This window comes from Protopterus annectens, chromosome 15.part0, assembly GCF_019279795.1.
Source record: "Protopterus annectens isolate FY-2018-M chromosome 15.part0, PAN1.0, whole genome shotgun sequence".
NCBI lineage: Eukaryota > Metazoa > Chordata > Ceratodontiformes > Protopteridae > Protopterus > Protopterus annectens.
This window is the reverse complement of record NC_056749.1, coordinates 95,140,931-95,160,235: the sequence shown is the minus strand read 5'-3', so window position 1 is coordinate 95,160,235 and position 19,305 is coordinate 95,140,931. Positions and strand designations below refer to the sequence as shown.

The window sequence follows — 19,305 nt, the reverse complement described above, 5'->3', positions numbered from 1 at the left end:
CAGATATACAGATTATTCTGCATATATACACAGTCAAACACATGCACATAAATAAATATACCTCTCATCCTCTTGGCATTTGAAATCTGGACAAAGCCTAAAATAATAGTGGAGAAAAGGTCCAAAAATAGGGATGTATTTTAAATGTTGCTCTTATAAACTTAGAAAGTTGCTAGAATAACAGGAGTTGTGTCGCCATGCATTTGCTGAAGAATAAGAAGTCTGAAACTCAAATGTATGGCATTATTTAGTGACTTCAATCCTCAGTGATTTGCCAGGAAACCACAAATTTTATGAGGACTAAACCAAAAATATGAGACTAAAGTCACACCAACACACACACACACACACACACACACACACACACACACACACACACACACATGGTCACAGACATGCACATACACACACAAACACATACACACGCACACACGGTCACAGACGTGCACATACACACACACACACACACACACACACACATACACACAAATTCACAGACGTACACACACACACACACACACACACACACACACACACACACACACACACACATACACACACAGTCACAGACGTGCACGTACACACAAACGGTCACAAATGTGCATGTACACACACACACACACACACACACACACACACACACACACACACACACACACACAGTCACAGATGTGCACATACACACACACGCACACGTGTCATGTACCTGTATACATACATACACACTCACACACACACACCAGTCATGACCATGCACATGCACACACACAAACACACATGCACTCGTGCAGACATACGTACATACATAGACACTTGAGTGTCATATTCCTTCCAGAAGGCAAACAGGTGTTTGCAGTATTATACATGTTATACTGTACTTGTATGAGACATTTGCCAGGATGATTAATGGTATGAAACTGTCCATCACTTTGTCTCTGCGAAGAAGAATCTCTCTCATGGAATGTATACTGCTGAATAATCTAATTCTGAGATGCTCACCGAGATTGAAATGTTTGAAAGAAAGATCTTTATTTATTTTATATTTGCTCATTTATTTATTTATTGTTGTTTGTTAACTGGCTTGATGAGCTGGTACAAGACCCCTTTGAGTCATTTATGGGGCCAAGCAGCATCTTATCACAAACAAGAACAATAACTGAAGTGAACAAGACAGCAAAGCCAAGTGAATAAAACTGTGTATTCAAGTCATCTACAGGGATCACAGAAGCTTAATGTCACTGCAGATTACAAGTCACTGTAAGAACAATAGTGAGTGAAACAGAGAATATAATTTTGAAATATCCTGTTCGATTCTCAGCTTGAGCGTCTTCTGTGTGGAGACGTGCATGAATGGGCGTACCTTCATTGAAGGATGTGCGTCAGGACCGGCAACTCGGCACATAAAAATCTACTACAAAACAAAAAACAACCTGTGAACATCCTGACCACCACTTTTTATTTTCTGCCATACAACAGGTCAAGATAGGTATTAGGGGGGGGGTCCATGGCAGTTATGGCTGGAAGAACAAGAACTTTTATGGCAAATTAGAACACTTGCCCACTTGTCCAACTTCCCCCAGGCTTGAATGAGTATGCATCGATCAAATGTATACTAAAATTAAGGGCATTAAGGAGATAAATTGTTTATTGTTTATATGTTTTATATGTAATAGTATTAATTTTGTTTTTTATATATTTTTACATAATGTGTGTGTATATAATAATACTCACACTTTTTTAGACAACCTAGCCTTTAAGGTATATGGTTATCTCTTATAAAATTATTAACATGGTCTTTTACATATTTACATATTTAATGGTTTTTATTGAACTATGAGTCCAGTTTGTTTGTTGGAGAGTCTTGTGCAATAGTTCCTGATCCCACTGCTCATGATAATTATTTTATAAAAAATTTTATAAAGTCATAACATTCTCAAAAAATGTTAATTCAATGTATTTATAACACTATATATACATTTTTATATAAAATAAGCTAAATTCATTAGCATGTTTTGAAATTGTTTTTTAGTAGCTTTAAGAGGTCATAACAATTAATGGATTAATTAGTGTCTATTTTCTAATTATTCGTTGCATATTTAAGGATGTTTCTGTGGTTGTTTTAATTGTGTATGTCTGAAGAAGGTTGAGGTATTACTTCGACCGAAAGCGCTTACAATAAAGTCTATGCTCTGTTACTTCTGCTGTGGCCATTTCTGCTATTTTTTTTTGTTTTTAGTGGAAGTTTGGTATCGTTTTGGTTTTTCACGAGTTTGTCATGTCTAGTGGAAATACAGCTGGCGGGCAGAAGAATGGGCATCATAGGACTGAGTCACAACCATTATTTTCTCAAGATGACGAAGACATTTCCAACATTCAGCATAATGAGAATGTTTCCCACAACATCGAGGACAGTTCTAGTGGGAGTAATGACTCTCCAATGGATGTAACGGCGTTGGTCAATATGCTTTTGACCAAAGTGGATAACCTTACTCAACAAGTTCAGGAATGTGTTACTAGGAACCATTCTTTTTCACAGCCGGTTGCGCCTGGGGCAGTGTTATTGCTACGCTCAACAATACACTAACAGGATCTATTCAGCCAGCACAACGGGTTAGAGAAAATAACGGGAACAATGACACGCAAGAAACTGGTAATGTAATTCATGAAAATCCTAACAGGGTTAGAGATACGATAGCGAACAATACTAGAACCAATGCTAATGTCGTATTACATGGGACAAGTGAACCAGCGTTAATACCCACAGTGGCCAGCTTTCTCGCCAAGAAGGATTTCTTTATGGGTACTCATAGCAGCAATAACAATGGTGTAGTGAATAACCAAGAAGTTTTGGTGAGTCCGAGTTCTTCTTCTTCCTTTTTGGACAAACTTAACATTTTCGACAATAAATTATATCGCTGTAGAAAACTTCAGTTGGAGGTTTCATACCTCCAAGAATGTACTAGTTTAAAAATCGTTCCCAAAGGGTTACGCCAGTGGCATTACCCTGCTGGCTTGATAAATAATTCAGTGTTTCATCAAGAGTTACTAGTCTTGTTCGATAAGCAAGGCATGGAATTTTTAAGTTCACTTATTAATTTTTATAATGTGGAATTGAACACACTGTTGGAGGAATTAACACAATTGGAATCATTCCTACAAGGTCACTCGGATTTTATTAGATACAAGTATGACTATGTAAGGATTCTGTCAAGTATTGAAGCATCCATTAACAAATTAGTGATAAACAAGAAACGTAAAATCGACAGAGATATTAAGGAGTATACCAACAAAAGGGCGTACCCCCCTCCTCCTTTAGGTCAATCTAGGTTTGGTGATACAGGTGGGAATTTTACTACTGATTCTATACCACAGGTTATCCAGCAGGTTTCTGACAATGTAGAAATGCCACCCATTAGAAGGAGTGAGCGTATTAGGAACCAGGGCACTCACGTGAACAGTGACAATGGGGGCTACAGTAACCACAATCAGAGTGATGGGGAACATAATGTGAATGATAACAATCAGGGTTTTCACAGGAGGAGAGATGGCTCGACTCCTGGCATGAGCAACAACAACAATTCCACGTCCAATTACAGGGGGAGACTGCAGAGAAGGAAGAAGGAGAACCAACGGAGGAGATAGAGAACATTGAAGAAACTGGTCCCATCGTCCTTACTAGCCAACAAGGGGATTTCAAAATCTACAATTATACTGTTCTTACAGTTGAACAAAATCTTATTGACTTTTTTTCAAAAGGTCTTACATTTGTTCCTGACAGAAAATGTAATGTAGTCAACACAATTGTAGATTTGAAATTATATGTTCGCAAATTGAACCTGACTTTTAGATTAGGTAATATGCCTTCCCTTTTGAACACTCACAAAGTTTCAAGCATCTTTAATCCCCCACTACATAGTTCTTTAAACATCTTTGAGAAAGTTTGTGAGATTGATTTAAGGGCTTTGCTCTCGTCATAGTATTCCTAAAACCATGAAAGTTAACATTTCTAAAGATGAGTTAGCCTTTATTTCTCTTCTCAATGAATGTAACATAAGAGTTATGTTGCTGGACAAGGGAGGGGGATTAGTTTTTATGGATGAATACTTTTACAATAGAAAGTTACTTGAATATCTTGAATCTGACATCTATTCGAAATCTAGTCTCAATGAGATACACATGGCCTATAAAAAGATTAAAGGAATTTTAGATGATCTTTTTATTCAAGGGACCATAGATTCCGATGTTACATTATTTGGACATGCCAGCACCCAAGATTCCTACCATGTTTGGCACACCCAAAATTCATAAAAATTTGGTAAATCCCCCTTTCAGACCCATTGTGGACGGAAGGGGTTCCATTACGTACACATGTGCCAAACTGGTGGATAGTATTCTAAAACCACTATTAAAAAGTGAGCCCCAAATTTGTAAGGACTCTTGGGGGTTTTTACAACATATAGATAAGATGGTTTTCAACTCAGATCTTATGTTTTTAGTGGTGGATATCAAAGACTTGTATACAATTATCCCACAACAGTTGGGGATTGAATGGACAAGGGAATTCATGTTGAGTAAAAAAGCCTCTAATGATCAAATGAATTTGGTGGAAACATTATTAGAGGTCGTGCTGTTAAACAACTTTTTAACATTCAAAGGTCAATTTTACCTTCAAAAGACGGGCATAGCCATGGGGTCCCCCTGTGGATGCAGTTTTGCAAACAGCGTCCTTGCACACTGGGAGTGTAAATATTTATTCCAAAACGTGCTGTATCAAGAAAATGTCACCTGGTACAACAGATACCAGGATGACATGTTCTTTTTTTGGAAAGGGCCATTAGAACTGATCCCCCAGTTTATAGACAGCATTTCTAAAATTACAAATTTTCTCCAATTTACTTTTACTATTGGAGAAAATGAAATCAGTTTTTTAGATGTCAAATTAAGTAAAGACACTCCTAATAGTAGATTTAAATCTGAAATACATAGAAAGCCTACCCACTCAAATTCCCTTCCCCACTTCTCAAGTGGACATCCATTTCACCAAAAGAGAAGTGTGGTGAAGGGACAATTTGTGAGGGCAGCAAGAATGATATCTGACCAACAGGATTTAGTTAATGAATGTGAAAATTTTACTGTAAAGTTTGCTATGAGAGGATACCCAAAGGCTTTAATTAATGAAGTGATGAAGGAGGTTTTGCATAAAAGAGACGTGGGCCATTTTAAGCCATTATTAGGAGGGGGTAGCATGCAAACGTCATTAAAACCATCAATTGGGGAGACACCTCAAATTAACTTTATTTTCACTTACTGCATTGATTTTAACATCATAAGAGGCATCATTAACAAAAATTGGAACATCATTCTGGAAGATACACTTCTGGCTAAAGCAATAGGTTCTAAGCCAAAATTTGTGTACAGGAGGGGGGTTAATCTAAAAAACTTGGTTGAAAAATCAACTAGTAAATCTATAAGGACTAATGTGGGTATGGCAAAATGTGGGATGTGCCCACAATGTAAATACATTCTCCCAGGTAATGAGGTACACATTAATGGGATTAACTATCGGATCAATGGCAAGTACAACTGTGAAAGTAAAAATGTGGTTTATGTGGCTGTATGTGTAAAATGTTCATCATTTTACATCGGCAAGACAGAGCGGGCATTAAAGAAGAGAGTGTATGAACACCTTTATGCCATAGGGAGGAAAGACCTAAATAATGCACTTGCCAGGCACATTTGTGAACAACCTGACCACCACTTTTTATTTTCTGCCATACAACAGGTCAAGATAGGTATTGGGGGGGGGGTTCATGGCAGTTATGGCTGGAAGAACAAGAACTTTTATGGCAAATTAGAACACTTGCCCAACTTCCCCAGGCTTGAATGAGTATGCATTGATCAAATGTATACTAAAATTAAGGGCATTAAGGAGATAAATTGTTTATTGTTTATATGTTTTATATGTAATAGTATTAATTTTGTTTTTTATATATTTTTACATAATGTGTGTGTATATAATAATACTCACACTTTTTAGACAACCTAGCCTTTAAGGTATATGGTTATCTCTTATCAACTTATTAACATGGTCTTTTACATATTTACATATTTAATGGTTTTTATTGAACTATGAGTCCAGTTTGTTTGTTGGAGAGTCTTGTGCAATAGTTCCTGATCCCACTGCTCATGATAATTATTTTATAAAAAATTTTATAAAGTCATAAAATTCTCAAAAATGTTAATTCAATGTATTTATAACACTATATATACATTTTTATATAAAATAAGCTAAATTCATTAGCATGTTTTGAAATTGTTTTTTAGCAGCTTTAAGAGGTCATAACAATTAATGGATTAATTAGTGTCTATTTTCTAATTATTCGTTGCATATTTAAGGATGTTTCTGTGGTTGTTTTAATTGTGTATGTCTGAAGAAGGTTGAGGTATTACTTCGACCGAAAGCGCTTACAATAAAGTCCGTGCTCTGTTACTTCTGCTGTGGCCGTTTCTGTTATTTTTTTTTTTTTTTTTTTTTTTAGTGGAAGTTTGGTATCGTTTTGGTTTTTCACATAAAAATCTACTGCCAATCATTAGCAGACCAGAGTTCCGCTGTGGCGACCCCTAACCAGGAAAAAGCCAAAAAAGTTTGTTTTATATACATAAAATTGATTTATGTATTCATTTAATTTATTTACATTTGTTGACCAGGCAAATCCAACTGGACACAGGTCCTTTTTCAGAAGAGGCCCAGGGAGAAAAGCGCCACAATAAAGATACATTTAAGTACAAAATTACAAGAAGTAGATGTAACTGCATGTATAAAAATAACTAATACAAACATAGTTTGAGATAAATAAGATAATTAGATGGACAGTTGAGTACATAGAGTACACGTATAACATCTGTGCCATCTAAAGTGGCACATATTCTAATAACTAAGCTAGCAGATATTCCACATTAATACAGGGGCAACAATTACAGCAGTGATATTTTAATAAGCTTTCAAGCATCAGAGTTGGCTGTAATCAAAGATAGTTAGTAGGGTGGAAGAGAGGTTGAGGTTGGATGGAGTAGGAGATGCTAGTTATGCAATGCATAATTTCTGGGTACAAAGTATGTATCAGAAATAATCAGTATGAAGTAATTTTCCTGCAGTAAATCTTAACGAGTAAAACACTCAGGATATAATGGACATAGGAAGTTAACCAGCATGTTTAAATCGGGTGCATTTTTATTCATTAGACAGGTATTCTTTTAGCTTTTTCTTAAATGTTAACAAATCTTACAAAGCTGTGATGTCATTAGGTACACTATTCCCTCATGCAGTTGCTTGCTTTAGGAATAGTTTATTATTGAGAAGATGGCAGTACCTGCCCTGGGTTGGTTTTAATGTGACACTATTAAGGTGGCAAATAGATCTCAATGTAATAGGGAAGCATTTTACTCTCTGAATACAGATGGAGTGGTGTTCTCAGGGATGAGAAAGTTTTATGAAACAAAAATATTTATTTTCAGTGTTCTGAAGTAATTCCTTAGTATGTTTTGAAAAAAAAATGGCTGTAATGAGTAAGGCATATTCTAGCCCAGGGATTAAGATGTTGATTACAATGAATCACTGTGCTTCATAAATAAGTAGATTGTATATGTTGTAAGCTACTTTTAGTTGTTGTGTTTCTTGGATAGTAATGTTTCAATATAACTATGAAAGGAGAGAGATTCATTCAGCAAGGTCCCTAGATATTTTATTGTTAGGTAAAAGGGAAAGATATCTCAAGGATCACATATCAGTGGTTTGAGTCTCCAAGAAGTTCCATAAACCATGACATTGAATTTATTGGAATTAATAGCTAGCTCTTTGCCTATGAACCAATTCCAAATGTAGGCAAAGGGACTTTGTGCATAATTTACCTTAGATCAAGGCAGATTATTTATACAGAGGAAAAGAATAAAGGTGCTGAGACAGATCCCTAAGAGACTCCAGGAGAGGAGGAACTTGAGTATGAAAGAGTTTTGTAATAAGATACAGAATGCTCTATTGGAAAAGTAACTCTTAAACCATTTTATTAAATTAGAACAAGAACACTATATCTACCTACTTAACTGAATAAACTACTTGAAACTTCAACGAGGTGTCTTTATTCCTCCCACACAGGGAATCAGGGAAGAATCTCATAGATCTGCTAGCTGAAGTCATTTTATCTGGACTACTCCTTGGTACTTTGTTTCTCATTAGTCCTTTCACCTTCTGGGTCACAGGTAGGATACCAGACCTGACTCGATTACCTTTGTGTTTTATGTTTTCTATTTTATTACATCTAGGAAAAAGTAATAGCCTGATAATTTATTTAGCAATAAGTTGTGGTTTACCATCTCAAAGGTCCCTTTCTTAATTCAAGAAACATGGTCCCAGTCAGTAGACCTTTTTCAGTGTTGGAGTATAGTTCTGAGATAATACAGAACATAGCAGTTTGGGTATTACACTGTTTAGTGAAAGCCGTGTTTTTTACCAGTGAGATCATATTTTGGATATAATCCAGCATTGTTTGTAGAGATGCTTTTCTAATATTTTTACTAATGCCAGAAGTTTGCAATAGGCTTGTAATCTAAGACGTATCTGGGGCTTAGGATCTTTGGTTGAGGAATTCAAAGTTATGAGTGTTTAAAGCTAGAAGGTGGTAATAATTCAGTGGTTAGAGTCAGACTGCAGATGCAAGCAAGAGATTTGCTGAGTAAGGTAGCACCAGACTGTATAATTTGCAGGTGCAAATACTTAAAAAATGGGTTCTGTTTAAAGTCTGCTGCAGTGAGGAGTTTCTTAATTTCTTTAGGGATCAACGATTTAAAGTAAAATTCAGGGTAATTAATATCTTTGTGTAAAGGACTATAAGAGTTTTCCTGGTTATAATTCAAGAAGTGAACATTGGATGATGTTGGGAGGAAGACATGTTTGTAGTTGTCTTTTTAACAAATTAGGGGAAAGCATGGTAGATTGATAGATATTTTAAGAGAGTTTAAAAGAACAAATGAATCTGAAGGTCTCCAGGACTTTTATTTTTTTTTTGGGGGGGGGTATGAAGTTGTGTAGACAGAGTAAAGGTGTCACTTTACATTTTTTCAGCGATGATATTTAAAAGTACTAGTTTGATTAGTGAAAACATTACTCTGTTTATAAGAATGCCTGTATGGCAGCCCCCCACCCCCCCAAAAAAAAAAATTACATTTCACTGTCAGACGTATTTAATCCTTCATAGGCTTATTCTCTGGTGAAAACCCACCAAGAGGTAGCCTTGTAGTAGCGGTGACCAGAGTCACAGAGTGCTGTCTGGCTATGCCAAGGTACACACCTCAGAGTGGTTTCTAGAATTCTTAAAAAAAAAATTAAGATTAATTTCTATTGAAATTAACTTTTGTAGTAGAGGCCAAATGTGGAAGGCATTTCATCTAATGGAAAGAAAGAGGTTGTACATAACATTTTAGCAGGAATACATGGGCAAATAGTGGAGCTATACAGGTAAACAAAGTCCATCTTACACTTCTTATTGTCTGCCAGGTTTTCTCCCTGTTGCTGTACTAATGTCACTCCATGAAACTGGTATTGAAGCTATACTGTCTGGTGATCATCTGAGGAACAACAGTCCATCAAATATCACATATGAAGTAAACTCTAATGTTATTATCGCTACAGTATCAAGTAAACCGAAACATAATCTCCCAAATCCAGTCATTTTCACATTTCAGAAAAATAAGGTATGTATATTTTTATTTTGCATCTAATAAATGAACAGCTAGCTTTCTTACTGAAAATGCTGATGTTATTTTGCATGTAAAATGAGAAATTCAGCAAATGAAATATTTAATCTGTACTTGATTTACAAACCCAAATTTTTAGAATGCGAGATTTCTATCTTCAGAGACAGGTTACAGTTGTAAGTACACAGACATCTGTTACAGTGTCTCAGTTTGAAATATTATGTGGTTATGGTTGTACATTTATCTGGCAGCTACAAAACACACTGGGCCAGATTCAGGAAGCCTCCGTGTAAGAGTTATAACTCTTACACGGAGGCTGCAGTTAAACGGTGTGATGTCAGCATGTCATGCATATGCATGAGGCATGCTGAATCACACTGTAACTCTTACACGGTCCGTGTAAGACAGTAGGGGGCGTGTCCGTAGGCTAAGCCCTGCAAGCGGACACGCCCCCGGAAGTCTAAAATGGCAGAAAGTAAACAGCCACGAGAGAGGCCATGGAAATGTGAATAAACACACTACACAACACATGCCCCCACAGACCAGCAATGTAAAAAGTGAGCAGATGTTATAAAATAAAAATGAAAACTGTTTTATTTTTTTTAAAACCCCGTAAATGTTTGCAACTGCGTGCGCTCGTGTGTGCGGGTGTGCTACTAGCGCAACTGCAGTTAGCAATCAGTGGAAAAGGATATAAGAACTAAATATGCAAAGTAAGCCAAGAAGTAATAGCATAGCGGTAGAGTTGTTGGCTAAAGAGCAGGCAGGCAAGGTTCGAGCCCACACAACAACCTTTTTTTTTTTTTTGTAAATAAGCACTAAAAAGGCCCCTGACAGTATTGTACAAATGTAAAAGTATTTCCTTTTGTAAAATGGAATGAAATGGAGCATATATTTTCAAGTAATACAATAATAAAAATATTTAGAAATGTACTGATAGCTAAGCTGCTGTGAGACAGAGTGCCCGTAGCTGAGTAGTGTTTCAAAGGCTGCAAATTGCTTGCCCGTAGCTAAGCACTGGTTCAACAGGCTCAAACTGTGTGCAACTAGCTGTGCTTAGCTTAACATGCATGTTACTAGCCAATTAAGGTTTAACCCAGTGCACACCGTTTGCGCGGAGGTGCGTGCTGTGCCCACAAGCTAACCGCCGTTGCCCATGCGTGAGCTCCGCGCAAATGAGCGCAGACCTGGTTTTAAGTGCTTAAAAGTGCTTTTGGCATGTTTGATTGACAGGTCCTGAACTCATTTCTAGACAGTCATGAAAATTAAAAATCAGTGGTCAGATTCGAACCCAGGATACCATGCACTAGAATCAAGGTACTAAACCACTAAGCCATGACAGCAGTACTTAGAAATGCAGAAATAGCATATATATAGGATATAATCCAAAATGGAGCATGATAAAGCAGTTTCTGTGAAGTAGATACAATTCCAAAATGGCCAATCATAGAAATGTGCGGGAAAATTGGCATATATAAGCCCCATAGGCGGGAATACACAGTATAAACGATTGTAGAATAGACCTGCAGGCAGAATGAGTGGAGTAGGGGAGGGACGTTGCTTTCGAGCACAGCGGTGGAGCGTTGAGGAGTCCAGATACATGGTCTGGCTCCTAGTTCACCATCATGAGGCCCAACTCATGCAGGGCCAGGTCTCATGGGGAGCATACAGGGCGGAGGCATGGGACCAGTTGGCTCATGATCTCACTAGTGCTACTAGGATTCCACGTACTGGTGAGCAGGTCCGTCACCACCATGCAGACCTGAAGCGATGTAAAGAAGACCAGTTGACCCAATGGATCCAGGAGGCCCGGGATATGCCCAACGCCCCACTACTGAGTAAGTTACATTTTACTTATGTATGTAAGGAATTCAACTAGCTGATACCATGGAGATGTGTATTCCAATATTACTTGTTTTGTATTACAGCTGCAGGTGTCTGCTCTGCGAATCAAAGGGCACATGACCGCAGGCTGGTGCGGCTGTGCCACCATGCAGGTTAGTAACCCCACCTAGTACTTGTAAATAAATATTATAGTGTAGCACGTAGCAGAACACTGCAGTGTATTGATTAAAAGTAACAGAATGTGCAAGCAACAAGTGAAAGTCTGCAGGTATGGCTGCAACAAGTTCATCAGTATGCAAGTGAAACTGGAAATATAATTGATAGAAATAAATAGTTCTGTAATACAGATGTCCCACCATTAATTAAATGTAGTATAACCTGCAGTAGTCTCAAGAGTACAGCTTCAGAAGCTGAGTTAATCACATGTGAGATATATTCCCTGTTGAAATGCTGAATCATGACAGAAGTGAGGCTGCTGGAAAGTGTTTGAATCACCACAGGTCTAATATGTGAAAAAAGCCTAGAAGTACCAACCTGAACTTTGAAATAGCAGGATGTGTGAGAGTGACTGAAAGGATCATGTATCAATAAATAAAGTAGTAATAACCCCTGAATATATAAGCCTCAGTGTGGTTCTACAGAACTACATGCATGTGGGAATTAAAAAGTAACATCCCAAACTGATGGCAGTGTGTCTGAATCTTGAATGTTTAAGCCAAAATCTGTATATGGTGATGACAGTCAACAATTTTCAGATAGAATGAATGATTGTCTGACATACTAAACATCCATAGTTGTCCCCTGCCCTGTCATCAAAGAGTAGCAGGATGATGTATCTGATCAAAGTCAAAATAACTAGGCTAGTGATGTATCTGTAACAGGTCTAGCATGACAGTCAATAAAAAATCATTTTGAAACTATCACCCACAAGTTAATTGTGTTTCTATTACAAATGTATATTAATGTATAATTTATGAATGTGTCATCATTTTCTTTCTCCACCTCACCCTATAATTGCAAATTAAAAAACTCACTAAATATTGGTATGTGAACATTTCATTAACCATGGACATTTGTCCTGTTGTTTCAAAAATATATGCATGTCCGTTGTTGCATGTGCCCTGTTCATACCTGCAAACCTGATGGCCTGTTGCCATTAATCAACCCTGCATGTTGTTTGATTGTGTATTTCTGTTCAAATAATGCATGTGATATTGATATGCCTGTTGTTCAATGGTGTTAATATCTGGGTGTTTGTTTAATGGGAATACCAATGCATGCTGTTACAACTAATTTGAGTGGAATAATATGCTACTAACCCAAACTAACATAACATACTCACAAACCTAGAACGCTTGGGAAGGCAGGTCCCAGTGGACCCACCTCTCCCACCTCATCTGGCGACTGCACCTGGCACTAGTGCCCAGGCCGGACCCTCCTCCGGTGGCCCTGTGCCACCTTCGGGTGGAAGCGCTGCAGGGGATGGGGCCTGTCCCCCCTCTGCAAGCGTGGCCGGAGGAGCCCGTCCACTCACCCTCCAAGGTGCCCGGTCTGTGGTGCAAAGGGAGATCCAAGACTCTGTTCTTGGGCCCCTACGCCAGCTTGAGGCCCGGGTGGCACAGCTTACGGGCATGCCCATTGTCCCGCCTGCACAGCCCCCAGCACAGCCCCATCCTGGGCTGTGAAGGAACAGTGGCAACTGCCTATGGGTGGGGATATCAGTTCCACTGTTGCCATCTGTGGGCTCATGTGCCCTGGATATCCCAACCTCCGTCCCCGTCAATTGTGTAACCCCCCCACATGTGTTATACACTGCCCCTGTATGTGTCTTGTCTGTCTTGTCTGTTAACCTACCCAACCTACCTCCCCAGCTATACCGACTACCTTCACCTGACATACCACTCTCACCTGAAAAAAAAAAAAGGGCACTCTGTACCCAGAAAAAAATTACACCCCATACATAGCTGTCCATGTTGCACACATGTTCGCTGGACATTGAAACTGTTAATTACAATTGGCTGTACAACAGGTATTAATGTTGTCCTGACACCTCTCTCAGGGGTGGAAGGTTTCAAATGTCACACCAAATTACATACAAATGCACAGCTGTTGCTGAGAAAGACATGGGCAGCTATGGGCCTCACCTACATCCTTCCTGCAAATCCCAAGCTTGTTTCCCTACTGTCTTACCCTCTTTGTGACCCCTTTTTTACCACTTTCCTGTCACCCCTTTTTCTTTTCTTTCAAAGAAAATAGTGCGGGTGTGCGCTTGTGTTAGCGGAGCTCACTGCCAGTGCGCATGCGTGAGCTCCGCGCAAACGAGCACATACCTGGTTTTAAGTGCTTAAAAGTGCCTTTGGCACTTTTGATTGACAGGTCCTGTACTCATTTCAAAAGAAAAATAAATTCCCACTGCCATTCTCGAACCCAGGACCTTGGTAACACTAGTCTGTATGACCTACCAGTAAGCCATGACTGTCATACAAGAATGCAGTGCTAAAATAAATATAACATGTAATACTAGGAATCAATATAAAAGCAATATAGGATGTGTACTACCCAAAGCATGTCAGGTAGATTTTTAATGCCCAAATTACTGGATTCCCATACTAGTTTAGTGTTAACAGAAACAGCCCTGCTAATTGTTAGCTTGTACATAATAATGTAAGGTAATGTACATATATGAAAGTATTATATGTACATATATATATATATATATATATATATATATATATATATATATATTAATACATATGAAATATAGTGGTAGGTGTCAGTATTCATACACACTCACTACAGGAAACAGTGAAGATAAATGCAGCAACCAGTATCTACAACACAGCCTGACTACTGTGAGACTTACTAACCCTTTTAACTGCATAAAGGTGCCTTCAGCACTTTGATTGACAGGTCCTGTACTCATTTTGAAAAAAAAATAAATTTCCACTGCCAGTCTCAAACCCTGGACCTTGGTAACACTAGTCTGCATGACCTACCACTAAGCCATGACTCTCATACAAGAACATAGTGCTAAAATAAATATAACATGTAATAGTAGGAATCAATATGAAGGCAATATAGGATGTGTACTACCCAAACCATGTCAGGTAGATTTTTAATGCCCAAATTACTGGATTCCCATACTAGTTTAGTGTTAACAGAAACAGTCCTGCTAATTGTTAGCTTGTACATAATAATGTAAGGTAAGGTACATATGTGAAAGTATGTATATGTACACATACATATATATATATATATATATATATATATATATATATAGATATATATATTAATACATATGAAATATAGTGGTAGGTGTCAGTATTCATACACACTCACTACAGGAAACAGTGAAGATAAATGCAGCAACCAGAATCTGCAACACAGCCTGACTCCTGTGAGACTTACTAACCCTTTTAACTGCTTAAAGGTGCCTTCAGCACTTTGATTGATAGGCCCTGTACTCAGTTTGAAAGCAAAATAAAAGCATACTATTAGGCCCTACCACAAGACCATTGTAACACTAGTCTGTATGACCTACCACTAAGCCATGACTCTCATACAGGAATATAGTGCTAAAATAAGTAGAACATGTAATAGTAGGAATGAAGATAAAGGCAATATAGGATGTGTACTACCCAAAGCATGTCAGGTAGACTTTTACTGTCCTAATTACTGGATTCCCATACTAGTTTAGTGTTAATAGAAACAGCCCTGCTAATTGTTAGCTTGTACTTAATAATGTCAGCTAATGTACATATATGAAAGTATATATATGTACACACATATATATATATATATATATATATATATATATATATATATATATATATATATATTAATACATATGAAATATAGTTGTAGGTGTCAGTATGCATACACACTCACTACAGGGAACAGGTGAGAGAAATGCAGCAACCTGAAGTTACAACACAGCATGAATCATGACAGACTTACTAACCTTCACACTCACAGAACACTGTCGACAGCATAGCAGCATGGTCCACGCCCTTACAATCTGAAAGGGCAACGCCTATCTCACATACCCTTTTATAGCACTGTCCTGAAATCACAGTGAGACATGCAATCAGTACACAACTGGCTGCATGCAATTAGCAAATGCTGCCTTACAATTGGTGCAGAGGCCATCACATGGACCTATGCAGATACCTACAAAAGCATCCAGTACTAACACTCCACACATGCAATACATTCATTGCACCAAACTGATGGAGAAAGAGAGAGAGAGAGAGAGAGAGAGAGAGAGAAAGGAAGAAAGAAAGAAAGAAAGAAAGCAATAAAGGCAGTGAAAAATAAAAACTGCATCAGCACAGCAGCAAAAGCAGCAGCAGCAAACAGCAAGTAGCAGCAGTGACACAGCAACAGCTGACACAAACACAGGTAATGCAAAGTAGCAGGTTAATACTGTGTTTACTGTGAAACCTCCAAATGTATCATAGTTCACTATCTATAGGTATGTCCATGAGATAGGTTGTGTGTACATAGTCCTGATATATATACATATGTAATATTGCTGTACATGTCTTCCATACTTAAAATTTCCATAGCTTAGAACACAAGGCCAGTTATGCATATGATGCAGTAGTTCCCAGGGTCAGTAGAGGTTCCTCCTCATTGGTGTGGGACCACTGTGTATGTATGGCACTGTTCAGGTACATATCCTGTAGTATGGCCAGGGTTTAATATCAGTCTGTAATGTGGTGCTATGTCCTCTAGGGGTGAACGTATCACACATCCAGGGATACCATTTTGTAACAGTGATGCTGTGTGTTCTGCAATGTTGAGGGTGGCACTCACCTGGACATGTGAGATGATAGGGAGGTTACATTCATCTGTGATAACTAATTCCACTTGTGTAGGAGAATGCGGATACCTGCACCCAAACTGTCTGCAAAAATGTTGCCAATATCTGTGCATCTGGTGAATGTGAAGCATCTTACCACTGCTGACCACAGATGCCTTGCCTTCATGTGAATCTGCTCTGTGCTGCAGTAGCCTCCTGCTATTGTTATACAATGTGCCTGTATCTGTAGTCCACTGGACAGGATAAATAAGTGGTGTGCATACGGTCTGGGTTAGATATGTGTGTGCACATTACATGCACTATGTGGGATGTCTGTGGTAAGCTTTTGCAAAGGGGCCATCAGTGTGTGTTGTGGCTTCCACTGGCCCAGTGGGCTGCATGGATAGCATCACAGTCCTAACTAGTGAATAACTGTGTAATTACATGCATACATAGCAAGGTAGTTTACTGTGCTTGTGGTGTTGTTGGGATATGTATATCCAGGCTGAGTAATGTGTGTCCACATCACAGTGTTGGATGGCAACACGCATACAGTATGTTGGGATGAACACCCAGAGTGTTTCAGAAGTGTTGCCTGTGCAGAAATATCTGGCCATTACCTGCGCATCCCCCACAACACACACACATGCAACATATGGCAGAAGTACTATAGCAGTACACATAGGTTCATAGGTTCATACTAGGCTATTTGCCCTAGGGCATTGATAAGCCTAGCAGAATGTGTTTGTCCTTTGCCACCCAATTAAAATTTATGTTGCTATGCCCTTTTCCAAGGTTAGTATACTGTGCCTCTGTCTAACAGTGACATAGAAGTGATACCCGGGGTACAACTATGATCTCCATCCACTCATCCAGATTCCTATGGAAGAGAGTCAATGAGGGACTCTGCCTAACCTCTACTGTGAGTTCATTACAGAGTGAAGGGAGCCTCTGGGTTATGAATCTGTCCCTCCAGCATGTCCTATTTATTTCAGTGCTAAGGTTCAGGTCTCTTGAGCATGTAGCTGTATGGGATTTTGATTTCCTGAGGTGCAGCATGTCCATTACTTCTGGGTTGGACATGGCTGTATATGGCAGGCACAGACTGCTTCTGAACAGGCAGTATGCCTCTGAGTCCAGCTGGAATTTCTTTAACTGGGCAGCATATGGCATCTGTTTGAGCCCTTTGATCCTCTTGATGAGGTACTGTTGGGGTTTTTCCAGTTGCTGTAGGTGTCTGGTTAGGTACATCCCAAAAGGGGCATTGTACTCAATTATAGGCCTGATGATGGATGAGTAAAGCGGCACGATGACCTCCCCTGATGTACATGTGAATCCCTTCATGATTAGCTGGGCTATATAACATGTTTTTCAATCCACTGTGGTTGTCAAATGACAGATTGCTATCAAGTTTGTTCCCCAGGTCCCCAATTACGTCTTCTGTACTTAATGGCTTAACACCTATGTGGTACTTTGCCACCAATGTGGAGGTGTGGGTATCTTTGATGAATATTGATACTCACCCTCCTTTTGTTGTTTGGTCCAAGTGTTGGAGCCGACAAGAATGGTAACAGGTATAACTTGGTAGTGCTGATGTGCTCTTGGGAAACCTGAAACAGGTTTCTGTTACTGCACAGATATCGATGTCCATAATGCTAAGTAGAGTTTTGAGTGCATGTATCTTGAGGTTTAGACTTCTGGTGTTGAGTAGCATTACTCTTAGTTCCTCATCCTTTGTGATACATATGGATGTGGGTTTGCCTTATGAGCCTAGCCTAATAAAGGCACTATGGGTGTAGCAAGAGCCTTTGCCAAAATCCAAAAGCCCAGGGGTGACAGGTGCAAGCTGTCCCTAGCAAAGCATTGTTGCTTGTACAGCATATCATCCCAAGCTGACAGGCATTGGATCACCTTTGAATGACACCAGTACTTCAGTCAATTGTTGAAAGTGATCATCTTGCCTTGATATTGTGGCATCATTCTTGGTGAGGGTAAGATGCTTCTCAAGGTCAGGGTCATACTGTCTTGGGCTACATGCTCAGAGAGCTCCTTTCTGTCTTTTTTCATGTAGTCCAGGGAGGTATGTGTCAGGTCATTCACACCAGCATGGACAATGAGTGAGTCATATTTGTACTTGCCTTGGAGTTACTTGAGTGCTTGTGTTATGTGGCGGGTCGTAGTGCCTGACAGGCTGCACACTGTGACCCTCTCCTCGTTCAGCCTGGTGAACGTGACGTCAGTGTGCCTGATGATAGAGTCACCTATTACAAGTGTATGAGGTGTGTTGTTTACTGTTAAGGGTTGTGAGTGTTCAGCACATTGGCTTTGTGAGATATGTGTTGCACGTGTATGGTTTTGGGGTAGTGGTTGCTTGGGTGTCTGCTTTGGAGGTCTCTGCTGCTTAGGCAGATCTTTATTTTGAGCCTCCGAGTATGTTTTTGTGTGATTATGTGTTTGTTTTGCTGTCGTGGTAGGTCTATGTGAGACTGGAATTGTAGTGAGTGTGGTTTCCTTCTCCACCTGACTGGTTATGGCAGTATTGAGTAGAGAGAGCCTAGCCTCCAGTTTGGTATATGGTTGCATCACTCACATGTGTTTGAATTTGTTGTTAGGAGGAGGGGGTTGTCTGTGTACATGAGGCTGTTATAACATTGCCTCTGGATTACCACACTCACCAGCTGGACTGGAAAGGAGATTAACAACTGACCTTTGGACATGCTAGAATACTATTGTGAAGTCCGTAATAATTGAAAACAAGGTCCAGTAGGGAGTGAGGGTGTACTGATATTAATTTCTACTGCTGACTGATATAATAGCTTCAGTGACCAAGTGCCAGGTAACTTAAGTGCAATGTGTTACAATTAAGTAAATGTAAAAATGACAAGCAGTCAAGTGTAACAAGGAAA

General features: G+C 39.0%; 1 protein-coding gene across 1 annotated transcript in view; it reads left to right on the top strand.

The window, feature by feature from the left end:
• The window catches only part of LOC122789795 (adhesion G protein-coupled receptor E3-like), a 1,074,489-nt gene that overhangs the window by 670,358 nt on the left and 384,826 nt on the right, over nucleotides 1-19,305 (top strand). The window contains exon 7 of the mRNA XM_044057237.1: nucleotides 9,551-9,747. Within this exon, the coding sequence (XP_043913172.1) occupies nucleotides 9,551-9,747 (197 nt within the window). The remainder of the gene's footprint in view (nucleotides 1-9,550; nucleotides 9,748-19,305) is intronic.